Genomic DNA, 27,370 nt, shown 5'->3' on the forward strand with positions numbered 1-27,370 from the left:
AGACTTAAGTGGCTGCTGGTAAACGGGAGGGGTGAAAGCTACTGTCACTTGGTGTGTGAGAAGCAGAATCACCACTCATCTTTGAATCATCTTTACTGCATTGCCAATCACTGAAGTAATAATAATAATAATAATAATGTTGGTATTTGTTAAGCGCTTACTATGTGCCGAGCACTGTTCTAAGCGCTGGGGTAGACATAGGGGAATCAGGTTGTCCCACGTGGGGCTCACAGTCTTAATCCCCATTTTACAGATGAGGGAACTGAGGCACAGAGAAGTTAAGTGACTTGCCCACAGTCACACAGCTGACAAGTGGCAGAGCTGGGATTCGAACTCATGAGCCCTGACTCCAAAGCCCATGCTCTTTCCACTGAGCCACGCTGCTTCTCCAATAATTTTGGTATTTGTTAAGCGCTTACTATGTGCAGAGCACTGTTCTAAGCGCTGGGGTAGACACAGGGGAATCAGGTTGTCCCACGTGGGGCTCACAGTCTTAATCCCCATTTTACAGTTGAGGGAACTGAGGCACCGAGAAGTTAAGTGACTTGCCCACAGTCACACAGCTGACAAGGGACAGAGCTGGGATTCAAACTCATGACCTCTGACTCCAAAGCCCATGCTCTTTCCAGTGAGCCACGCTGCTTCAAGTAAGCATTGGGATAGATATAAGATTATCAGTTCTTGTCCTACAGGAGGCTTAACAGTCTAAGTAAGACAGGTATTGAATCAATAGTATTTATAGAGTGCTTATTGTTTGCAGAGCACTGTATCAATCAATCAACAGGATTTGAGTGCTTACTCTGTACTGTACTAAGCTTAGAGTACAATTCCCCTTCCAGTTATCGCCCTATCTCCCTTCTACCCTTCCATTCCAAGCTCCTAGAACAAGTCATCTACACTCATCGCCTAGAATTCCTTAACTCCAATCTCTCCGGGACCCCATCCAATCTGGTTTCCATCCCCTCCACTCTACTGAGACTGCTCTCTCAAAGGTCACCCATGACCTCCTTCTTGCCAAATCCAATGGTTCCTCCTACTCTATCCTAATCCTCCTTGACATCTCAGCTGCCTTTGACAATGTAGACCATCCCCTTCTCCTCCACACCTTATCTCACCTTGGCTTCATGGACTCCGTCCTCTCCAGATTCTCCTCTTATCTTTCTGGCCATTCATTCTAGGTCTCCTCCACCTCCCATCCTCTAACTGTAGGAGTTCCTCAAGGGTCAGTTCTTGGCTCTCTTCTGTTCTCCATCTACACTTGCTCCCTTGGTGAACACATTCGCTCTCAAGGCTTCAGCTATCATCTCTATGGAGATGACACATAAATCTACATCTCTGCCCCTGTCCTCTTCTCCTCCCTTCAGGCTCGTATCTCCTCCTTCCTTCAGGACGTCTCAACCTGGATGTCTGCCCACCACCTAAAATTCAACATGTCCAAAACTGAGCTCCTTATCTTCCCTCCCAAGCCCTGTCCTCTTCCTGACTTCCCTATCACTGTGGATGGTACAACCATCCTTCCCATCTCTCAAGCCCGCAACCTTGATGTCATCCTTGACTCAGCTCTCTCATTCACCCCACATATCCAATCTGTCACCAAGACCTGCCGGTCTCACCTTTATAATATTGCCAAGATCTGCCCTTTCCTCTCCATCCAAATGGCTATCCTACTGGTACAGGCTCTCATAATATCCCGGCTGGATTATTGTGTCAGCCTTCTCTCTGATCTCCCCTCCTCGTGTCTCTCCCGACTCCAATCTATTCTTCATTCTGCTGCCTGGCTTGTCTTCCTGCAGAAACGGTCTGGGCATGTCACTCCCCTTCTAAAAAACCTCCAGTGGCTGCCTATCAACCTCTGCACAAAACAAAAACTTCTCACTCTGGGCTTCAAGGCTCTCCATCACTTTATCCCCTCCTACCTCTCCTCCCTTCTCTTTTTCTACTGCCCACCCCGTAGGCTCCACTCTTCTACCTCCCACCTCTTCACCATCTCCCGTTCTCGCCTAACCCACCGTCGACCCCTGGGCCACGTCCTCCCGCTGTCCTGGAATGCCCGCCCTTCTCCTCTCTGCCAAACTAACTTTCTTCCCCTCTTCAAAGCCCTACTGAGAGCTCACCTCCTCCAAGAGACCTTCCCAGACTGAGCTTCCTCTTTTCCCTCTGCTCCCTCTCTGCCCCCCCTTCACCTCCCCTCAGCTAAGCCCTCTTTTCTCTCCCCTTTCCCTCTGATCCTCCCCCTCTCCCTTCCCCTCCCCTCAGTACTGTGCTCGTCCGCTCATTTGTATATATTTTTATTACCCTATTTGTTAATGAGATGTACATCCCCTTGATTCTATTTACTGCTATTGTTTTTGTCTGTCTGTCTCCCCCGATTAGACTGTAAACCCATCAGTGGGCAGGGATTGTCTCTATCTGTTGCCGAATTGTACATTCCAAGCACTTAGTACAGTGCTCTGCACATAGTAAGCAGTCAATAAATACTATTGAATGAATGAATAGTGGATTCAATACCTGCCCCTTAGGAGCTTGCAATATAGCTTGAGAAGTAGCCACTAGGCCCCTGGGAAACTATAACAGAATTAAAATAATAATTATTTGTTAAGCACTTACTATGTGCCAGGCACCATACTAAGCAGTGGGGTAGATACAAGCAAATCGGATAGGACACAGTCCCTGTCCCACATGGGGCTCACAGTATCAATTCCCATTTTACAGATGAGGTAAGTGAGGCACAGAGAAGTGAAGTGATTTGCTCAAGTTCATACAGAGGACAAGAGGTGGAGCTGAGATTAGAAGCCATGACCATCTGACTCTTAGGCCAGTGCTCTATCCACTACACTATGCTGATTCTTAAAAGATATGGTTGTTCTCCTTATGCAGGTTACATTATTCCACAGTGGCAGCCTCAAAGCTGATCTTTCTTTTTCAATTCCCCTAATTCGCCCCCTACCCCCAACCTCCAACTTTTGATGACTCTGACAGATGACCTGATTTTTTCTCTTTAAATAGAAATGCTGTCCCATTTTTTTTTTATGAGAATTGAGGCTTTAATGTAGTCAAAAAGAAAAGGAAAACTTGGGTACTTTCCAAATATCTACACTTAATAAATAATATAATTTCCACCTCACTGAATTTGAAATATAAAAGTCATTTATTTTGTCATAATTGACAAACACTCCACTGAGAATTTTATATCTACTGGCCCATTTAGGAAATTACCTTACATGCTTGATATTGAGGAAATAAATAAAGTGAAGTATCTATGTCATTGATATGTAAGATATATTTTCATTTAGGCATACATTTTAAATACACAATCAACAGGAAGTTGTCATGGGACTATTCATTGGTGGTTTTACCAGTTTTGAAGAAAAGATGCAATGTAAATGAACAAATAGCAAAACATTTGAGTTATTGAGTTTTTCCTCATAAAATTTACTACATATAATTTACCTCTCATAATAAGCTGAACTGTCCAAGTTCATAAGCAACTTCCTAGAAGCCTTGCAGAATACAATTTTTACTAAATTATAATGCAACAGTTTCTAAGTACAAATGTAACTTCCAAAATCCTATGTTTCCAGAGAATAACTTATATTTTTGGAAAAATAGGACTCAATATGTTCTACCAAATGGTTTATCCCAGTAGCATTCCAAAGATGCTGAACCAATACGCTTTTTGGAAAATATTGCTCATTAACTTTCTTTATCTGCCTTTTAAAATATTTCCATCCCAAATAACTTTCATTTTATTGTAAATTTTGGCTTTGCAATATGGTCTGCTCAACTGTCATTTGGAAGTAATCTCATTTAGTTTCCCAGTTTCTAAGTTTCCATTGTGGCATGCTATAAAGATTTCCCAGTAAATTTTGTAAATACATTTTCAAGGACAGCCTCTTAATATGAACGTGTATCTTCAGGTTTGAAAATGGCACTATAGATGGTGAACTTTTTTTCAGAAAAGCATGGGCTGGACTTGCTTGCAATGAGATGAATAACTAAACACAGAATGGATGAAATTTCATCCTATCACTCTCTTTATTTCTCTCAAGCTATGCTTCTCATAGTGCCTTGTTCATGATTCGCCCAACTTTGACCCCCTTGCGTGCAACCTTCCTTCTGCATGGAATTCTGTCTCTCTTTTAATTTGTCAGACTATGCATCTCTCCCTCTTAAATCCCATCTTCTCCAGGAGGCTACTCTCAGGAGCAGGTAGAACAGGACTGTGAGGAAAACCAAGCCTCACCATCAATTATCTGGGATCCCTGATATTGAGGTTATGTGCCTATGTAAGAAGTGGGAAGACCAGATTGGCTGCCTCTATCAAATTAAACAAAATAGCTTTGCTGTTCTTGTCAATTTTGTTTTGACAGTTTTCATCTGCATTTTAAGTGTTTAACATTAGCAGCCTCCATATGAGTTGCTTCCTGGTCATGCAAAACTGTCAACCACTTCAATTCAGTGCATAAATCTATAAATTTATTCTGCATGTCTTTTATTTCCTTGCATTTTCTCACACTTGACTATAGTATTGTCATCAATTTATATCTACTGTGCATCCTTGTTTAGATTGTAAACTAGTTCTTCTGTCGGTGGAAAAGAACAAAGTTCTGGTAATCAGGAGGTATGGCATAGTGGATAGACCAGAGGCCTGGGAGTCAGAAGGTAATGGGTTCTAATCCCGACTCTACCACTTGTCTGCTGTTTGATTTTGGGCAAATCACTTCACTTCTCTAAGCCTCAGTTACCTCATATGTAAAATGAGGATAGACAACATGAGCCTCACATGGATCTCTGGGACTGTTCCCCCCAAGAATTTAGTACAGTGCCTGGCATATAGTAAACACTTAACAAATACCTTCATTATTAGAGGGCCCAGGTTCTACTCCTGGTTCTGATTATAATCAATTTCTACATACAATTCTGCCCAGATCATAATTCCTGTAATTCTTATCCTCAGCTACATTTTTCAGAAGTGTGATGCTGTATTTTTTTCTATTAGAATCAGAGATAGCTTCATTTTTTTGTAATAATAATGATAGTGTTGGTATTTTTTAAGTGATTACTATATGCAGAGCACTGTTCTAAATGCTGAGGAAGATACAGGGTAATCAGGTTGACCCACATGAGGCTCACAGTCTTAATCCCCATTTTACAGATGAGGTAACTGAAGCACAGAGAAGTTAAATGACTTGTCCACAGTCACACAGCTGACAAGTGGCAGAGCCAGGAATCGAACCCATGACCTCTGACTCCCAAGCCTGTGCTCTTTCCACTGAGCCACGCCGCTTCTCAACTTGTAACTGATTGGAGAGAGCCTAAAACATACACATAACCTACTACCAACTTTATATATCCCTCAGTGGCTCTGGTAGATTCATACATTTGTCTTCATTTACATATCCTCTAAAGAACCATTCGTCTTTGTAACAAAGCCATTTTACTGTGTTCTAATTGTCCGAGGCAGGCATAATGTCCTGAAGTTTCTCCTTCAATCTTGCATTCCATTTTGCGTTGATTTTGTAGTCTAGCCACTTCAGACTTAGAGAAGACAACTTTCTGAAGCAGACTTTATATTCTAGGAGTTTTCACAAATCCATTAGCTTTTGTTCTAAAACTGTGAATGTGTGTGTATTATTCAGAAAATGGCAAATCTTCTGTGATATGTGAAGCCTAAAAGCCTTATTTATAAATTGTAGAATATCACCACTGGAGTTGGAGCAATCTCAGCAAATCCCCCCCAGCACTCATGCAACAAGGCATCTCCCCAATGCCTGAAAATTGGAAATTTCAAAATTTATTTATTACAACATGGGTAAAGAAAAACGACAGAGCCAGTTGGAAACTATTTGAAAGCAGCTATCTGGTGGACAACAAGATGACATTTGAATTTGCCCAGGCTTCAAATCAATATGTTGTGGACAGAAACCAACAGTTGCAATTACTGTGCTGTAAATCATCTACAGAAACCAGCATATTGCCAAGTGTCATCGCTGTTCACCCGTATTAAATATGAATTCTCCAGACCACCTGGACCATTACAAAGTGACATTTTGTATTTACCAGCATGTCCCATTAGTTTTATCGGCTCTGAATGGAGATTCATATCTGACATAAGACTGTTCATATTTTTTAAATGGAAATGACATATGCGAACTGTTGGAATTTGATAAGCCTGCAAGTAAGACTTCCCAATTACCTAAATAGATCCTTCTTTGAAAGTACTGACTGAGTCTATTTTTCCCAGAATTTGCGATGGAGAGCAGAAAGCTTTGTAAGTTCTAGAATCCCTTTTATTCAGGGAGGAGGTACATATCCCCTGTGGGCAAGATAGCTTTCCACATTGAAGAATACATGCAGAGAAGCTTCGCAACTTCTAAATTTGTGATTTAGGGCATGCACTAAGGGAGTTTCCATGTTGGCTAGCAGCAAGAATGAAATCAACTAGGGGAGTTTAAGCAGAGTTATATTAGCCCAGGGAGCCTTCTGGATTTGCCTGCAACCTAAGGTGTGAACAGCACTTTCTGCAGACTGCACCTCTCAGTCTACTTCCTAATGATATTTCACTGGCCAACCATTGGAGATGGTAGACACTACTTCTGTCCACAAGGAATTTTCAGTGTACAGTAGGAGGCAGACATTAAAATCAATTACAGATAGGGGGAATAGTAGAATATAAGGGGCTTAAGAGGTACACAGCCAAGCACTTAGGCAATGCAGTGGGGAGGAAGGAGAGGGGAAATGAGGGTTTATTCAGGGAAGGCTTCTTATAGGAATTATGATCTTAGGAGTGTTTTGAAGGTTGGTAGAGGAAGGTCTGTTGAATATGAAAGGAGAGGAAGGTCTAGGCCAGAGGAAGAATGTGGACAAGTGGTCAGTGGTGGGATGGATGAGATAGAGATGCCTTGAGTATCTAAGTATCTTCAGAATACCTTGAGTTCTAATCCCGGCTCTGCCACTTGTCAGCTGTGTGACTTTGGTCAAGTCACTTAACTTGTCTGTGGCACAGTTGCCTCATCTGTAAAATGGGGATTTAGACTGTGACATGTGGGACAACTTGATTACCTTGTATCTACCCCAGTGCTTAGAACAGTGCTTAGCACATAGTATGCACTTAACAAATACAATTATTATTATTATTATTGAGTAAGTAGGCTTGGGTAGAGATTCAAAGTCCATGGGACCACTGAAGTCTGCAGAAACACCTCATGAACAGACCAGCAACCCCACCACAGATAGCTGGGTGATGGTAGCTTAATTGATGGACTACAGATAGGATGCTCTGGACGTTGCTGGAACTGCTCTTATCCCCTCCCAACCCCATAGCACTTATGTGTTGTCTTATCTTATGCTGTCTAGTTGTCTCACCCATAGTGACATCAAGGACACATCTGTCACAGAATGCCCCACCTTCACCTGCAATTGTTCTGGGAGTGTATCCATAAAATTCTATTGGTAAAAATACAGAAGTGGTTGACAGTTGCCTCCTTCTGCACAGTAAACCTTAGTCTCCGCCCTTGACTCTCTCATATGCCGCTGCTGCCCAGCACAGGTGAGTTTTGCTTTGTATCTAAGTGCCTTCCACTCGCTAGCCACTGCCCAAGCTAGGAGTGGAATGGATATGCTTCTGCATGACTCTCCTTCCCATTGTCATGATTGGTAAAGTACTGGAAACTCTCCAGGTGCGATCCTGAGTGGGGACAGCACTTATGTACATATCTGTCTCCCCCATTCTAGACCATTTTTCTGTTGTGGGCAGGAAATATGACTGTTTATAGTTGTATTGTACTCTCCCGAGTGCTTAGTACAGTGTTCTGCACACAGAAAGGACTCAATAAATATGAATGAATGAATGAATGAATGAACAAACGAACCAAGATCTGCCTGGTGCAGCCAGATGCCCAAGGGTGCCTCCACTTCAAGTACCACTTTATTAATAAAAAAAATATACTGAGCACTTACTATGTGCAGAGTGCTGTACTAAGTTCACTCATTCATTCAATAGTATTTATTGAGTGCTTACTATGTGCAGAGCACTGTACTAAGTGATGGAATGTACAATTCAGCAACAGATAGAGACCATCCCTGCCCAATGATGGGCTCACAGTCTAATCGGGGGAGACAGATGGACAAAAACAAGACAACATAATCATGGTAAATAGCATCAAGGGGATGTACACCTCATTAACAAAATAAATAGGGTAATAAAAATATATACAAATGAGCACAGTACTGAGGGTAAGGGAAGGGAGAGTGGAAGGAGCAGAGGGAAAGGGGACTTAGCTGAGGGGAGGTGAAGGGGTGAAGTAGGAGGGAGCAGAGGGCGTAAGGAGAGCAGAGACGGAGCAGAGGGAGCAGAGGGAAAAGGCGAAGTTCAGTCTGGGAAGGCCTCTTGGAGGAGATGAGCCTTTAGTACGGCTTTGAAGAGGGGAAGAGAGTTTTTGGCAGAGGTGAGGCGGGAGGGCATCCAGGACAGCAGTAGGACATGGGCCAGAGGTCTACGGCGGGATAGGCATGAACGGGTGACAATGAGGAGGTGAGCGGCAGAAGAGCAGAGCGTATGGGGTGGGCAGTAGAAAGAGAGAAGGGAGGTGGGGTAGGAGGGGACAAGGTGATGGAGAGCCTTGAAGCCAAGAGTGAGGAGTTTTTCTTTTGTGTGGAGGTTGATGGGCAACCACTGGAGATTTTTAAGGAGGGGACTGACATGCCCAGAGCGTTTCTGCAGGAAGATGATCCGGGCAGCGGAATGAAGAATAGACTGGAGTGGGGGAGACAGGAGGAAGGGAGATCAGAGAGAAGACTGACACAATAATCCAGCCGGGATATTGTGAGAGCTTGTATCACCATGATAGTCGTTTGGATGGAGGGGAAAGGGCAGATCTTGGAGATATTGTAAAGGTGAGACCGGCAGGTGTTGGTGACAGATTGGATGTGACGGATTGAATGAGAGAGCTGAGTCAAGGATGACACCAAGGTTGTGGGCTTGAGAGACAGGAAGGATGGTCTAACTGTTCAGTGTCAGGGAAGTCAGGAAGAAGACAGAGTTTGGGAGGAAAGATAAGTTTTTGGGAGAGTACAATATAACAGAGTTGCTAGACACATTCTCTAACCACAGTGAGCTCACAATCTAGAGGGGAAACAGACATTAATATAAATAAATAACTTTTGGATATGTATATAAGGACTGTGGGACTGAGGGAGGGCTGAGTAAAAGCAGCAAATCAGGGCAATTCAGAAAGGAGTAGAAGAGGAAATGAGAACTTAGTCACAGAAGGCCTTTTGGAGGAGATGTGCCTTCAATCAGGTTTTAAATAAATTTTTGAAGGCGGGGAGAGTAATTGTCTTGGATTATTTTGGCTAGTTATCTCGGGTAATTGAATTTTAAATTTATTGTCATTTTAATTCATTCTGATTAGTTTATTATTTGTCTATCGTCAATTGGTTTATGCGGCAGGGATTATGTCTAATTATACTGTACTTATACTAACGTTTAGCACAATACTTAGCATATAGAAAGTCCTAAGTAAATACAATTCTTACAACTAACTACCTGGGATAATAGGAATTAGCTTCTTATCATTCCCGAAGAACATTAGTGCAAGGGAAGGAAGGCTAATGTTTCCTTTTTTTAAACTCAGCTTCTGCTAAGATTTAGGGTGCTTGAAGGATATTCAGTTCATATTTCCTGGAAAGAATTTGGGCTAAAAAATTTGCAGAAATATTTCCAGTACTAGTAAAGATCTCATGATCCCCCATATGTTTTCAAATCACCATTCCCCAATCCACTCGCCTTAATTCCTACTTTACAAATCCCTTAACAAATCAGTGCTTGATCCCCTGAGTTCTCTACAGCCTTAACAGGAAGCAGTGTCACTGTACTTCAGTAGGATCTGTGACAAATTTAGCAGCAGCTAATGCTCCAGCTATGTCTATTCCTGGTTGTAGCTACTTCCATCCGTCATCGATTTCTCCCTAGCAGAACGTTGGCCCCACACTAAACAGGCTCTCACACAAGCTTACAAAACAGAGTTCTGTTGAAGGAATTTGACTGCATCTGGACAGTGGAAGGGTTTTTGTTGTTGTTGCTGGTTTATAATGGTATTTGTTAAGAGTTTATTAAGTGCCAGGTGTTCTACTAAGTAGTAGATACAAGGTAACCAGGTTGGACACAGTCCCTGTCCCACATGAGGTTCACAGTCTTAATCCTCATTTGCAGATGAGGTAACTGAGGCAAAGAGAAGTTAAGTGACTTGCCCAAGGTCACAGAGAAGATAAGTGGTGGAGTCGGGATTAGAACCCAGGTTCTCTGAATCCCAGGCCTGTGCTCTATCCACTAGGTCATGCTATTTCTCATGAGATGATGGTTCTGTTTCAGCTGTTCTCTTCCAGCTGTGCCCAGTAAGCCTCCTCCTTTTCTCACTGAGATTCAAATTTCCTGCTTACCTTCTTCTGCCTCCTTGATTATTGTAAGTCTCAGAAGGTTGCACAAACAAGACCCACTAGATAAGGTCATTAATGAATCCATAGATCTAGCTGTAGTTCAACAGCTAGTAGCACAGTAAGAGTATTTATTAAAACTCACTAGAGGCAGTACATTGCAATAAGTAGCTGGGAAGTAACACATGATATAGATATATATTTCCTGTCCACAAGAAGCTTTTTAATAATAATAATGGTACTTGTTAAGCATTTACTAGGTAACAAGTACTGGGGTAGGTACAAATTAATCAGGTTGGACATAGCCCCTGTACCACATGGAGCTTGCACTTTTAGTAGGAGGTAGTAGGATTTAATAAGATAAGCTAACTGAAGCACAGAGCAGTTAAGTGACTTACCCAAGGTCATCAGCAGAAAAGTGGTGGAGCCGGGATTAGAAGCCAGGATCTTCTGACTCCCAGGCCCATGAACTTTCCAGTAGGTTATGCAGTTCCCCTTGGGAAGAGTTAGACTGGTAGAGGCCCCCAAAATTGTGTGATGGAAGAAGCAGTGTCATTGGGAGGAAAAATATTTCAAGGAATCGCAGGAGTTGTTGTCTGGAAGGTGTACATGATAGGTCTGTGGCTTCCTAATCTATGATTCCAGGAAATATTTTCTGCATGGATTCTTTCAATTATAATATTTCTTTCAGAGAGGCAGCATGGCTCAGTGGAAAGAGCATGGGCTGGTGAGGCAGAGGTCATGGGTTCAAATGCCAGCTCTGCCGCTTGTCAGCTGTGTGAATTTGGGCAAGTCACTTAACTTTTCTGTGCTGCAGTTACCTCATCTATAAAATGGGCATTAAGACTGTGAGTCCCACGTGGCTCAACCTGATCACCTTGTATCCTCCCCAGGGCTTAAAACAGTGCTTTTCACATAGTAAGCACTTAAGAAATGGCGTCATTATTATTAGTATTCTTATTATTTGTGCTCTGATCCTCCTGCTCTCTCCTTTGATTCTCTCAGGCAAGATCTGACTGGTGGTCAGATCTACCTGTTGTGCTTTCACCACTCTCCTTTCTGGTTTTGAATAAGGGAGGGTACATACAGAGGACATTCAACAATCCCTGTATCTTGCTTCTCATGGCAACAGATACTCTATTTCCCAGGTCTCCTGAGGTGATAATGACCAGGAGAGGATCTGAGCCAAGTCACATTCTTGCCCTCATACCCATACCAATCTGGACTGGAGCCCCAAATCTCTTCCCACCCCTGGGGAGTTGCAGGGGAAAAGACAGAGAGTAGTGGTTCTGGAACCCTGATGAGGAATCCTATGGAGGTTTCCCTAGGGAAGAGAACTGAATGATAATAATAGTAATGATAATTATTATTGTATTTGTTAAGTGCTTACTAAATGCTAAGCACTTCAGAAGATATGAGATATCAGGTCAGATACAGTCCATTTCCCATTTACTTAGAGCTCATAGTCTAAGTAGGAGGGAATCAGATTTAATACCTTTGGACAGATTAAGTAACTGAGGCACAGGATATCAAGTCACTTGTCCAAGGTCACACAGCATGCAAGTGATGGTTTCAGGATAGGACTCTCAGGCACCTGTACTTTCCTCTAGGCCATGTTGCTTCCCAGGAAATTAGAGAGTCACTGCTCTGATCCCTCATGTACCCTTCCTCCTCCCCCGACTCACTGCTAGCAATGCCAAAACTGAGCCTTGGCACAGTGGAGAAAGGATATAGTTGCTCTGATAATCCACTTTAAAAAGGTCAGTCTTTGGGGAATTTGCCAAAAGTGCTTTCTATAAAGTCAGATTGCCTTTGTGGTATTCCTGAAAGCATATTTGGGTAAAGAATTTGTGATGTGCTCCAGATTTGGTTTTAGAATCCCAAAGATCACATAAAACCTGAAGCTCATATTCAAAGATTTTTATCTTTAATTTTTATAAAACAAAAGCAAACAAAATTCTGTTGAAACATTTAACCATTTTAATTTAGCCTTTGACTGTTCACGTTAGTTTGACTCAGACCTTATTGAAGGCATTTTTCATTTAATTTGTCCAGTTCATTATAAGAGTCTATGGGGAAAATAGTCTTCCAGTTTGCTTTCCCATTTCTTAATTGCACTTGGAGTTTTTTTCTTCTGCAAGCACTCAAATCCACAAAATTTCTGACAAATATTTAGGAGGACCTCTGTGATTAAATTATGTGAAAGGATTCCAAGGGCAATTTGAATCTGTTGCCTAAGAGAAGTATTTTTTGCCCTTGAGAACCTGTGCAAGTTTCAATATTCAATCTATATTCAATATTCAATCCACATATTCAATCCATCGTTAAATCCTGTCACTAAATCCTGGTTCAGTTTCTCATTTGTAAAATGGGGGTAAAACACCTTTTCTCCCTCCCTCTTAGCCTATGATCCCCATATGGGACAGGGACTGTGTCAGTTGTCATTATCTTTTATCAACCCTGATACTTTGCACAATGTTTGGAATGTTGTAAGTGCTTAATAATATTGCCTCTGTTTTGTAATTATTTAGTTCACTTTTCTTCATTTCATGTACCAGCAAGTGTTGATAGGAACTTCCCCTGTCATGATATACTTAGTTTGAAGACAGCATGATCTCTTTTCTCTTTTTCACTACTTTCCTGACACTTCTTTTTCCATATATTTTTAAGTACATGCATGCACCTGGACTCATTTGGACTTCACTCTCTGCAGCCTTAAAGTTCTCCAAATATATTATATCCTTTTTTTCTCCTTATTCCAACTGAAACTGCAAATCATCTATTACTCTCCCTGCTGTTCTCTGACATAATTGAAACAACACTATCTTCCTCTGAGTCTCTTTCCCTCCTAAATGAAAAGATTCAGGGTTATTGCCCTACATATTGTCAACTTTCATTTTCATAACTGGTTCATCACATAGTTAAAATCTTACTTTTTTATTTTAAAGATTCCCTAATTCAGACAGTAGCACTCTAGTTGAGTAAGACAAAATATTTCTGAAGATAGACTGAAGGATTGGCTAGATGGCTTTCTCCCTGAAGAATTATCATCCCATTTTTTTCCTCAGTAACATTCATTATGTAAAAATGATTTCATACTTGCTCTCTATCTTATGCTTTTACTTTTTTCTTATGCCAAATGTAAATGTTAAGTAATGAAAGGGATTTTCTAAAAAGAAAGTGGCAAGAAATTATATTTGCTACTGTCAGTTGTGAAAATATCAGAGAAACTATTGAATGCAAATTCAGATTGTATGGAAGACAGGCAAGTCTTTGGAGGTTTGCCTTTTATTTCTTTGTAATAGTATGTCTAGAAAGCTTGTGCTGCTAGATCTTCCATTACAGAATTTTAGATCCCCAGTACCAGTCAACAACCTACTACTCGAATGTGGGGGCCTGTAATTCCTTTGTAAAAATCACAGTCTCCAAGCAGCCACCTGATTTAAAGTCTATTCCTAAAAAGAAATTAACAGGGCAACTAGAATACACCTGGGATACCTGCACCACAGATTGAACCAATGCCACTTCAGGAATTGGGTATTGGAAACAGGGGAGGAGATTTTAAGGAAGAAGAGCAGGAGTTTTGTTAAGAATGGGAAAGAAAGGTTTAAGCTGATGATGCTGGGAAAAGGTGGTAGTTGAAGCAGAGCATATGTTCCAGTTTGTTTGCCCATGGATAGAGTAACTATGTTTTGGAAATTTCTATATAGAAAGATATATAGCATGGGAGAAAGTTGTATATTTTATAAGTGGATTTTCTTCTGACTTAGTAATATTGTTAATTTGTTATATGTAGGTTTGTTAAGTAGCAATTGTTTGTGCTTTTACTTGTTCTTTAAGCCTATCTTTTGTTCTAGTAAGACTTTCATTATTCTTGAAACAGACAGTTATTATTTACCAAATTCTTGATTCCTGGTTCAAATTTAGGTAGTGTTGAAGAAAGGGAGAGAATCTAAGACAGTAAGACCTTACTTATTTGTAAATTGTTTTGGAGAAGACTAAGATTTTTAAGTCATGGGGGATTATGGTGGTGATTTATCTGAGACATGTCAGAATGCTCTAATCTGACAATGTTGTCCAAATAGGGGTGGATAGTTTGAGGACCCGGAACTACCAAAATCCCTATGGGCTCTAGCTGGGCAAGACCTGGCTTGTGTGAACACTAGTACTTCTTGACTGTTTATTCTGTGCAGAACACTGACCTAAGGGCCTTGGTGTGAGAAGGGTACAACAGTAATAGACATTATTCTTGTCCTCAAGGAATTTAGCATTAACCTAGAAACATCCAGTGTGCACCTTTAAATCCCTCAGAGTTCCCGAGAACTCTACATGGACGTATCCATCACTAATGGTGAGCTTTCTAAATCCAATCTAAAACATGCGGATAAGCAAAGTGGCCTAGTATATAAAGCACATACTTGAGGATCTGGTTTTTAATCCTAGCTTTTCTGTTAGCCTGGTGTGTAACCATGGGCAAATCACTTAACTAACTTCTCTCCACCTCACTTTCCTCATTTGTAAAATGAGGATTCAATACGTGGTTCCTTCTACATGAACTCTGTCCCACATGGGGCAGGGACTGCATCCCACCTGATTTATCTACTCTAATGCTTAGTATGCTGCTTGGCACACAATAAGCATTTGTCAAATACAATAATATTACCATACCATTGCTCTGTGTCAAAGTTTGTAGTTCTGCTACCCTTATCTTCTCTCTGGATTGGATGTAGTTAACCAAGTTGACTTGGCATTTATACTGTTACTCTTATTGTTTAAATCCAAAGACTTGTCTCAAATTTCTTGGATACGCTTTAGAAAACCAAGCATGTAATGAAAATAACTTTCCTACTACTGGCATTTCTTGTAAAGATTTGAAATGTAAAGACCAAATATGATCTCCTCTCGTGGGAGCATGGGGACAATTTTAAAAGGTAGGAAACTGAATCCTAGAAATGGTTTAACACAATGGAATCATGTCAAGTCACTTCTTTTTTTTCCTCTGTGGACCTCAATATCCCGATTCAGAAAATAAAATATCACCCTCTTTCCAAGGCAGGACTTTGGCTCAGTGACTCTGTCTGAGCTGAGCACTTGCTCTAGTTGGAAGTTGCTTTCACAAGGTTAATCTGAGGTTGACAATATAATAGAGGTTTTTTAAAGCATCTGTAAGAGAAGCTTTGTCTTTCCCTAATTCTGCCAGGAAAAAACAACATGGGAAAAGCTACTGTGGGCTTGAAATGAAACTGGGGCTGTTTTAGTCAAAGGAGAAAGCTAGAGACAGTAGAGAAAAGATTTGAAGCTGACACCCTCCAGGGAAATAATATAATTGACCTAATTGAGCCTTTTTTGTTTTGGGTTTTTTTGGCATGTTTTCTGTATATTGTACTGTGGTACTATAATTTTTTCTTTGGCTTAGGCATCCAGAAATGAAATATTCTAAAAGAAAGGTGAAATCAAATAAACAGGAACTGATTATTGTGTGGGCAGAAATTATGTTGCTATAGGAAGCACAAAAATAATAAAAAATAATGTGCAAAAATTAAAGGTAAATGGAACCACATTTGTTAAGCTAATTTTCCTTTTAATAAGACATTGACTATTTAAAATATCATAATATGATAGTATTGTGTTTTATTGATTCCCTTGATTCTTGAGCAAAGGTGAATGGATGAAGAGGTTAGCTATATGCCATGTCATACTGCAGGCCACTGTATAAATCAGCAGTTTTACTCCAGGCCCTTGTAAAATCAGCAGTTTTAGGATCATAGCCTCGACCATTGGGTACCAGAGTTAGACCAGCTCCTTGCAGAGCCAGTCAGTAGAAGGAAATTCTGGGATTTCCAGAGGTAGGAATGTTATAAATACTGCATTGAGCCAGGAAAATTCTGATTTAACTCCATATTGTGACTCCAATTTAGGAGCTCCTATGCTTGAGCTGCTGAGTGCTGCTGGCGAAAGTCCAAGCACCAAGCCGACCTCAGACACTTCAAATTTATCCTTTCCGACCTTAACTCTGCCCTCTCCTCCGCCAGGCAAAACTTCTTCTCCTCCCTCATCGACACCCATGCCTGTCACCCCCGCCGATTGTTCCGGACCTTTAACTCTCTCCTTAGGCCCCCTGTTCCTCCCCCTCCCCCATCTCTCAGCCCCAATGATCTGGCCACCTATTTCCTCACAAATATCAACACAATCAGGTCTGAGCTCCCCAAAGTCACCCCTCTGCCTCTCCCCTCCCCCCCACCAACCCTCTCCCCTACTTTCCCATCCTTCCCTGCAGTATCCTCAGAGGAGATCTCCTCCCTCCTCGCGAGTGCCACCCCCTCCACCTGCGCCTCGGACCCCATTCCCTCTCACCTTATTAAAACCGTTGCCCCTTCCCTCCTCCCTTCCTTAACTTCTATTTTTAACCACTCAATCTCCAATGGCTCCTTCCCCGCTGCCTTCAAACATGCCCACATCTCTCCCATCCTAAAAAAACCCGCTCTTGACCCCACTTCCCCCTCCAGTTATCTCCCTATCTCCCTACTACCCTTCCTTTCCAAAATCCTAGAACGAGTCATCTACAATTGATGCTTAGAATTCCTTAACTCCCATTCTCTCCTAGACCCCCTCCAATCTGGCTTCCGTCCCCTCCACTCTACCGAGACTGCTCTCTCTAAGGTCACCCATGACCTCCTTCTTGCCAAATCCAATGGCTCCTACTTCATTCTGATCCTCCTTGACCTCTCTGCTGCCTTTGACACTGTCGACCATCCCCTCCTCCTCCATACCTTATCTCACCTTGGCTTCACGGACTCCGTCCTCTCCCGGTTCTCCTCTTACCCCTCTGGCCGGTCATTCTCGGTCTCCTTCGCTGGCGCCTCCTCCCCCTCCCATCATTTAACTGTTGGAGTTCCTCAAGGGTCAGTTCTTGGCCCTCTTCTTTTCTCCATTTACACTCACTCCCTCGGTGAACTCATTCGCTCTCATGGCTTTGACTACCATCTCTACGCAGATGACACGCAGATCTACATCTCCGCCCCGTCCTCTCCCCCTCCCTTCAGGCTCGCATCTCCTCCTGCCTCCGGGACGTCTCCACCTGGATGTCGGCCCGCCACCTAAAACTCAACATGAGCGAGACTGAGCTCCTCATCTTCCCTCCCAAACCCGGTCCTCTCCCAGACTTCTCTATCACCGTGGATGGCACGACCATCCTTCCCATCTCTCAGGCCCGCAAACTCGGTGTCATCCTTGACTCGTCTCTCTCGTTCACCCCACACATCCTATCCGTTACCAAGACCTGCCAGTTTCACCTTTACAATATCACCAAGATCCACCCTTTCCTCTCCACCCAAACGGCTACCTTACTGCTACGGGCTCTCGTTATATCCCGGCTAGACTACTGTGTCAGCCTTCTCTCTGACCTCCCTTCCTCCTCTCTCGCCCCGCTCCAGTCTATTCTTCACTCCGCTGCCCGACTCATCTTCCTGCAGAAACGATCTGGGCATGTCACTCCCCTTCTTAAACAACTCCAGTGGTTGCCTATCAACCTCCGCTCCAAACAGAAACTCCTCACTCTAGGCTTCAAGGCTCTACATCACCTTGCCCCTTCCTACCTCTCCTCCCTTCTCTCTTTCTACCGCCCACCCCGCACGCTCCGCTCCTCCACCGCCCACCTCCTCACCGTCCCTCGGTCTCGCCTATCCCGCCGTCAACCCCTGGGCCACGTCCTCCCGCGGTCCTGGAACGCCCTCCCTCCTCACCTCCGCCAAACTAATTCTCTTCCCCTCTTCAAAACCCTACTTAAAACTCACCTCCTCCAAGAGGCCTTCCCAGACTGAGCTCCCCTTCTCCCTCTACTCCCTCTACCGCCCCCCTTCACCTCTCCGCAGCTAAACCCTCTTTTCCAACCATTTCCCTCTGCTCCTCCCCCTCTCCCTTCCCATCCCCTCAGCACTGTACTCGTCTGCTCAACTGTATATATTTTCATTACCCTATTTTGTTAATGAAATGTACATCACCTTGATTCTATTTAGTTGCCATTGTTTTTACGAGATGTTCTTCCCCTTGACTCTATTTATTGCCATTGTTCTTGTCTGCCTGTCTCTCCCGATTAGACTGTAAGCCCGTCAAAGGGCAGGGACTGTCTCTATCTGTTGCCGACTTGTTCATTCCAAGCGCTTACTACAGTGCTCTGCACATAGTAAGCGCTCAATAAATACTATTGAATGAATGAATCCACACCCATGGCTCTCTCTGCTAATAAACCCACCAACATTATCATAGTGCCTCTTTTATAATAGCTATTTATAATGTTTCATTGAACACATTAAATGTTGAGTCCTGGGTTAAATTCAAAATAATCAGATTAGATGATGCTTGTACCATTCCATTTAAACTCTTGTGCCTTCTAATCTCAGTATATGTCTATCTCATATTTAGATATGAACCTATAGAAGACAAAATCCTACTTTAGTCTATTATCCCCTCTTCAAAACCCTACTTAAAACTCACCTCCTCCAAGAGGCCTTCCCAGACTGAGCTCCCCTTCTCCCTCTACTCCCTCTACCGCCCTCCTTCACCTCTCCACAGCTAAACCCTCTTTTCCAACCATTTCCCTCTGCTCCTCCCCCTCTCCCTTCCCATCCCTCAGCACTGTACTCGTCTGCTCAACTGTATATATTTTCATTACCCTATTTTGTTAATGAAATGTACATTGCCTTGATTCTATTTAGTTGCCATTGTTTTTACGAGATGTTCTTCCCCTTGACTCTATTTATTGCCATTGTTCTTGTCTGTCTGTCTCCCCCGATTAGACTGTAAGCCCGTAAAAGGGCAGGGACTGTCTCTATCTGTTGCCCATTTGTTCATTCCAAGCACTTAGTACAGAGCTCTGCACATAGTAAGCGCTCAATAAATACTATTGAATGAATGAATGAAAGGTAATGCTATCAGAGATCTCATTCATTTGAGTGTTACTACCTGCAAAGGCATAGAACCTATATTTTATGCTTCATATCATTCCATGTGACAGAGAGTTCCCCCTTCTTGACTGTGAGCCTGTTGTTGGATAGGGATTGTCTCTATCTGTTGCTGAATTGTACTTTCCAAGTGCTTAGAACAGTGCTGTGCCCACAGTAAGCCCTCAATAAATGTGATTGAATGAATGAATGAATATGCAGCACAACGTGAAGAAGTGTTTTATCTGACTGACATTACCTTTTCATATTTTTTTGGTGCTCCCTAATTCTTGGTTTTGTATTCTTTGGAAAAGAGCAATTTTTGGTTGCCCTTGGGCAAACTTTTCAGGACTCAGACCTCAGTCAGACTTCTGTCATATCTTCCTGCAAGGCTTGTTTTTCAAGTCAGACTTCATACAGAAACTGCACCATTCCTTTTCTCCACTTTTTCTAACATTATCATCCTGCCTAGAAACAAGAGGGCACATAGTTAAAATATAAATGTATTATGACTTATACAGTGATGGTCTCATAGCTTTCCTGATTATACTTGGCATCATATTAGTTTTTTCACTAGCCCTCTATACTAGGCCATTAATTTGGAGGAGCAGTTGACAGTGTCTCCAGGAGCACTTTCCTGATTTGTAAATGGATCTCAGAGTTTAATATGATTATCATTCAAGTAGGATTTGTATTTCTCTACGTATAATTTTTGTCACATCTCCCATTTATCCTTATCAGCCTGGTATTCCCCACTATATAGTGTCATGTGTGAAAATGGAGATTTTATTTCACAATCCTTCTTAAAAATAATAATTTCAGAACTGGTACTGAATGGAATCGGTATGCCTCTGCTTGACTCTGCCTCACCTAGGCAAGACTGATAGGGTACTGGAAACTCTCCAGGTGCTATCTCAAGAGGGGCATATCCACTAATCCACTAGACCTTTTCTAAATGTGTGTTTACTTACTCCTCCAAAAGGAAAAAGTTTCCTTAAGAAAGTCATGTTGTATTTTTCCCCTATAGACTGTGTGTTTTACTGCCTGCTGATCCTGAACTTATTCACTTGGTCAGTTTTGCCTGGTGTAGAAGTGTTAGAGGTCCATAATTTCCTAGATCTTTTTGGTATCTTTTCTTGCAGAAGAGGATTTATATTGGTGATGCATCTTGTTCAGTAATGTTTTACAGCAATAGGTTGCAAAGTTTTACTCTCTATATCCTTTCAGAATCACTAGAAAGATTTACTATGAATATTAACAATTCTATAGTAAGTTATGTGCCTTCTCCCATTCAGTAGTCCATGCTTGTAGCTCAAGGCACTAAAAATGGAAATCTGAGGAAGATGAGAATTAAGACAACTCAAGATAGATCAAGAACATCTGGGAGTTCTAGTGGAAATTTGGAGTAAGAGGATGGGTTAGAAACAGTAAATTGTTATATGCATATGAGAAGCAGCGTGGTTCAGTGGATAGAGCCCGGGCTTTGGAGTCAGAGGTCATGGGTTCTAATCCCGTCTCTGCCACTTGTCAGCTGTGTGACTATGGGCAAGTCACTTCACTTCTCTGAGCCTCAGTTACCTCATCTGTAAAATGGGGATGAAGACTGTGAGCCTCACTGGGACAACTTGATTACTCTGTATCTACCCCAGGGCTTAGAACAGTGCTCTGCATATAGTATGTGCTTAACAAATACCAACATTATTTGCAGAAGAGAGATGACTGTTAAGAATAGGAGATTGTTGGTTGGTCATACACAATTATTTTGTCTATGTGCTCCTTCCCTCTTGGAAGGGATAAAATGTTCAATCTGAATTTGGACAGAGATGTAGACAAGGGATTCTGGGTTGTTTTAGGGAACTGTAGGAAAGTATGCATTGTAGTAAGTGACAAGTGCTTCCATAGTTAACTAGTCCCTCCTTGCCCCCAGACTCATGAAAATGAGTTCTTGACTGCAGTATTCTGACCCAAGAGATCTTGGATCCATGGGAGATAATTCTTCAAGTGAGCCTCAGCTTGATTTGGATTATAAAAACCCCAAAAAGTTCAAGTGAGATGAAAATCACAGTAAAAAATCTGATGGTTTACCTTTAGGAGAATATATACGTATGTGTGTGTATGTGTGTGTGTGTGTGTGTTTGGATGTGCTCATGTGTTGGAGTTATTTTTATTGTAGATCATTAACAAGTCCTCCCTTTCCACTGCTTCTCTGAAGTAAGGTGAAGGAGAATGGGAGTGATGGAGGGGAAAACAGATTTTCTTATTTTGAGGATTTCAATCAGTGGGATCAATTTTGAGTGGAATGAAATATTTGACAAATTTTAGACCAGGACTTAAATAGGAAAGTGCCTCACAAGAATGGATTTTTGTATCATTTTTGATGTTCAGGAAGATAGGGTCTAGAAGTCATGCCCTGTTGACCTAGTGGTTAATAAACCTGGATTTTCTTTTCTTTTTTTTTTTTTATTTCCTCAGTGCATAGAGTGCAGTAAGATCTGGAGCTTTCAGGCTTTTGTCTGTCCATCCATTTGGGATCTTGTGGCCGGAAATATCAATAGTGTCCTTTGACAGGGAAACGTTATCACTTTGAGCAAATCCTCATGGTATTATTAATTAAAAATTTTGAAAGTCTCAAGAGAGCCTTTCAGCAGAGTAGAGCTGGGCTTGGTTTCCTATTTTCAGTCTACTTAGGATGATTTAATCATTTTAATCCTGAATGAACCACTGCTATCCTTTTAAATAACCTTATTCTCCAAACCCAGCAACTAAGCTTTTTCTCTTTCTGTTGCAATGAAAGGGAGAGAGGTTCAATTCAAAGGAAGATCTTTTTTCTTCCTGACCTTGTAATTTTCCACTGAACAGTACATTAGCCAGTAATCGTATATTAACGTGACCATGTTTCTTCTAAATCTCATGTCGATTCTTCCTAATAAAATATTGCATTTGTTTTTCTTCTGATCACTCTGCTCTACTTTGTTTCCTGCTTACCATCACTCTCTCCAATCCCACTTCATGCTTCTTCTGATTGTCTGGGCCATGCATGAGCTCATTTAACAGTTCATTGCATCTTGGAGTGAACCTGTAGGCTTAGAACTTCTAAACTTTATGAGACCTATGTATAATATACCTTTCTACTTAAAAAAAAAATCCTTCAGAAAAAAATAGAAACACAACCCATTTTGGGTTCAGCAAGAAATAGACTGCTACTGTCATTATCTGAAAATAGGCCCAACTTTCCCCTCTGTAACCTAGAGATTGTAAGATCCTTGAGGGCAGAGATCATGACTACTAATTTTATACTATACACTCAAGTATGTAATTTAGTGTTCTGCGTACAGGTTCTTAATAAATATAATTGAATTCCACCTAAAGTGTGTTGATTTAAAAATTTTTTTTTTTTAAATAAAATCTCTGGTTTCAAGTTCTACTACAGTGCACTAAAGAAATATTTTGAGAGAACTTCATGCCTGTGCTTTCTGTGTTAGACAGGGCTATGAAGAGCTGGAGAGACAGCTGAAGGAAGTCTTTAAAGAAAGAAGCAACATTCTCCGTCAGCTATCAAAGACATCAAAAGAACTTGATGGCATTAAAGTAAACCTGGAGGTTAGCTTACTATTTGTTTATCAGTTTTTTATTTATTTTTATTAAAATAATTAATTTTATTTAAACATGCATGAATTTAATGTTAGTGCTTATAGTAACACTTAGCAATTTGTGTAGAGTATTATTATGAAAATATTTTGAGAAAACGACTGGAAATTCAGGATGAAAACTGCAGTTCTACAAATTAGATACTTTTGGTTGCCAAAGCCATCAATTTGGCCTAGTTTCCAGAATCCATTTATGTACCTGACTTTCAGATTTCAAAATAATACAAAGTAAGTAATAGGGAGAATGAGTACAGGGATGAACATGTGAAGAAAATTGAAACAGACTTCTTAAAATTCCTTTGTTTACCAAATTACTGATGTAGTGACATGGATTCCCAGGAAAAACAATTATAGCTATTCTGCAGGGTGTAAAACCTAAAACAAGTGGGCAAAAATTCATGATTTCTGATTATTGGTGTTCAGTCAAGCAATCAATTGCATTTGAGTGTTTATGTGTGTTCCCTGTACTAAGCTCATAGGAGCGTACAATACAATCAATGGGTGTGATCCTTGCTTATAAGGAGCTTGCAAGGGGAAGAGACAGTCATTAAAATAAATTACCCGTAGGAGAAATTGGAGGGTATAAGGAGCACATAAGTATTGTGGGGCTGGAGGTGGAACACATATCAAGTACTTAAGGAGTATAGATCCAAGTGCAAAGTTGATGCAGAAGACATAGGGTAAGTAGGGGAAATGTAATTTTAGGAGGGTTTTAAAGGTGCTTAGTGGTGAGAATGGCAGTCTGTCAAATAAGAAGGAGTAGGGAATTCCAACCTGTAGGAAGGATGTCAACAAGGGGTCGACACTGAATCAACCAAGATTGAGATACAGAGAATAATATGGCATTAGCAGAGCAAAGTGTGCAGTTTGGGTTGTTGTAGAAGATCAGTGAAATGTTAGGAAGTGGAGAGGTGACTGAGTGCTTCGAAGCTGATGGTAAGGAGTTTCTGTTTGACATGGAGGTGGATAGGCAACCACTGACGATTTTTGAGGAGTAGGGAAAATGAAAATGTGAACTGAAACTTTTATTAGAAAATAATCCAGGCAGCATAAAAAAGAATTGGTTTGTAGAGGTAAGAGATAGAAGACAAGAAGTTCAAAGAGGAGGAAAGGATCAATATAAGTACATGAATCAGCATGGCAGCAGTTTGGGTGGAGGGGAATGATTCTAAAGATTTACAACTGACAGGATGTGTTGAGATTGAATATGCAAGTTGAAAATAATATGAAATAATCACATTGGTTACAGTCCCTGTTCCACAAGGAACTTACAGTCAGAGAAATAATCAGCATAGAGAAGGTACTTGATGTTGTGGGATTAAATGAGTTCTCTAGGGCTATGGGTATAGCAAGAGACCCAGATCTGATCCTTGAGAGACTCCCACAATTCAGAGAGTGGGAAACAGAGGAATGGTGCTAAAGAAAGGTGTCTTTCTAACCAGTGGACTTCAGGGGAATTTTATAGGTAGCCTTTGTAATAATTGAGCAGGATATGACTGAAAAATTAAACTTATCTCTTGGAAAGTGCTAATTCTATAAAAGTGTAAGTATGGTATCTGATTGGTTTAAGATTAAGCCAAGAGCTACAGTAACACTATACTGCACTTCCTCTGCTTCCAACATGCATGAATTGTGGGACTGCTCTCCATGGTGGTAGGAGATTTTAGGAACAAAGCTTGAAAGTCAAATTTGTCAAAATTGGAATTGGGCCAACAGGACTGTGGAGTCAAGCTTAGAGTTGTGACTGTTGGCATATAATGTCAAAAATGTTGATTTTTTTTAACCAACGTATGTAGCAATATTGGATTAGCTCATTTAAAATCAGGGTCTTCCAAAGAAGGTTGGAGCATAAAATGAATATTTCCACTGAAAAAATTTTTTAAAAAATACTTTCTAAGCAGAGATGCAGGGTATATATAAGGGGAAATTTATGCTCTTAATAAAAGTCCTTGAATGCATGCCCAACACTGCTACCGAAGTCTGGGTACATAGATTTAGAGGTGGTGTTAATGGCTAGTGCTTAGATGATGGTTGAAGGACTTGGAGTGAAAGGAAAAATAAATTGTATAAATTTCCTGGAGGAAGTGGAATTTCATAAGGGCTTTGAGATTGGGAAGAGTGTGGGTCTGGTGCAATTATCAGGAATTGAGCTCAAGGCAGGAGGAAGGTTCTGAGCAAAAGGTCAGAAGTGGGAAAGTTGACAAGAAAACCCAGTGAGAATGATCTTGTAAGGGATGAAGAGTGAAAGCTGGGGTATAATGGAAGAAGATATTGGATAAGTGAAAGAAAAGACCTGTGAGTTGCCTTCAAATAGAAATTTCTGCTTAATAGAAAAAGTAGTAGATAGCTTTTGGAAGTTTTTGAGAAGTGGGGAAGCATATGCAGAATATGTTCAAGAAAAAATTATCCCAATGATAGAGTGAATTATAGACTGGAGGGAGTAGGATGCAGGGATGCCAATGAGGGATAAAATAACAACCTACTTGGGATTTGATTAGTTAGCACCTGGACCAGGTTGGTATCCATTTGGATGGAGAAGAACGAATAATCCAGAGAATATGGACAAAAAACTAATAGAGTTTAGGGAAAAACAAATTGAGGCTTGGAAGAGGAGTTGAGGATACTTCCAAGGTTGCAAGCTTGGCAGTGTTGTCAGCTATGGGGGAAAAGAAAATTTGGAAGTGAAAACAAGAAGGTCACATTTAGACATATTGAGCTTAGAGTTGTTGCAATACATCATCCATGTGGAGAGATCCTGAAGACAAGATAAATTGTAATAAGAGAAAGAGAGTTTGGGCTATAAGATAGATTTGTGAGGTGGGAGTTGAAGTTATGGGAGTGGATAGGATCTCCAAGGGAATAGAAATACAGTGAAAAAATGTTCTAAAACAGTGCCTTATGGAGCAACCACAATTAGGGGGTGAGAACTGGATGAATTGCCAGAGGAGATATGAGTATGTTTGAAGGCAGGGGGCAAGAAGCCAAGTGAATGGCTGAAGAAGGGCATCATGAAGTCAAGAGAGTATATGCCAATGTTTTATGGGCAGGCAAAGTTTCTGCTAATTCTGTTTGCACTGTACTCTAACAAACAGTACAATGCTCTACACATAGGAAGTGCTCAGTAAATATGATTGATTGAGTGATTGATTCAGAGGGGTCAGGGTCAGAGGTACAAGTAGAAGGGCCGGGAGATCTCCTATTGAGCGATGACTAGGAAGGATGAGTAGTTGTATGGCTGAGCTGAAGACTTCAGGGAACTCATACAAGATGCATTCAGTCTTGACAGGGTATCCCTCTTAATGAAAGAAACAGCACTCAAGCCAGGAGAACAAGCCTATTTAGTAAACCAAGGTAGATATCTGAGTGTGTAAGACTGTAAGCCTGTGGAAGGGCAGGGACAGTCTCCATCTGTTACCGATTTGTACATTCCAAGTGCTTAGTACAGTGCTCTGCACATAGTAAGTGCTCAATAAATACTATTAAATGAATGAATGTGTGCAGTGAGTCAAGCAATTTAGGGAACTTTTCTTGTTCTGTTAACCTCCTTAAATAGCAGATACCAGTAGTTGGAACTCAGCTGTAAAAGTGGAATCAAGGCAGGGGTCTGTCTAACCTGTTACTTTTATAAAATGCAAGAGAGTTGATGCTCCTTAAGAGCAGAGATGTCCCCTAGCCTGATTTGTTTGCTGGTACAGCACAGGGTATTGGCATAATGAACATACTGGTGCTGAATTCTCATTGTCTTTAACTGCTTTGATCCTGGATGAAGTGATTCCTTAGCTAGTTCAGGAACACAAGCTGTCTCCTCTTTGTGAATTAGTGTCATTGTGCCTGCTCCAAACAAAGTATATGTTCAAAGAAACAGCAGGTAACATGTTTTTATATTCTATTGTATATTCAATTCCAGAGAGATTTAGACTTAAGTGTTTTCTCAACATGAACCTATCACCTATTAACTATTTCTTCAGTCGCATCTGTAAATTGACCCACTTGTATATTGAAGTTGTCCTCTGTTTTATTACTTTTTTCCAATGTCTCTCCATTTCTGTGCATTGCCAGCATTTTTCATTGTGAGTCAGAACTGCACATTGCTCACTGTTGTTTACAGTAAGGGGTGAGATCTGGTGTCCTATGAGAGTCTTACATAAGATAGCTTCCCATCAGAGCTGTTCTAGGAAACTCAAAATTTACTCATACATTGTTTTCTCCTCTTGATCTAGCCCCAGGCCTGTCTTCTCCATAGAGATTATGTGTCTTTCCTATCCTCCCTCCCCACAACTCACTCACCCCCTCTTTCCCCTGATTCCTCATGCCCTTCTATTTTTCCTACAGCTTCACTGCTGTTGGGTG

At 41.3% G+C, this 27,370-nt stretch overlaps 1 protein-coding gene across 1 annotated transcript in view; it reads left to right on the top strand.

Moving 5' to 3' along the window:
* Positions 1–27,370, top strand: part of LUZP2 (leucine zipper protein 2) — a 344,353-nt gene that overhangs the window by 142,391 nt on the left and 174,592 nt on the right. The window contains exon 2 of the mRNA XM_029059088.2: positions 22,856–22,973. Coding sequence (XP_028914921.1) covers positions 22,856–22,973 — 118 coding nt within the window. The remainder of the gene's footprint in view (positions 1–22,855; positions 22,974–27,370) is intronic.

This window comes from Ornithorhynchus anatinus, chromosome 3 (assembly GCF_004115215.2).
Source record: "Ornithorhynchus anatinus isolate Pmale09 chromosome 3, mOrnAna1.pri.v4, whole genome shotgun sequence".
NCBI lineage: Eukaryota > Metazoa > Chordata > Mammalia > Monotremata > Ornithorhynchidae > Ornithorhynchus > Ornithorhynchus anatinus.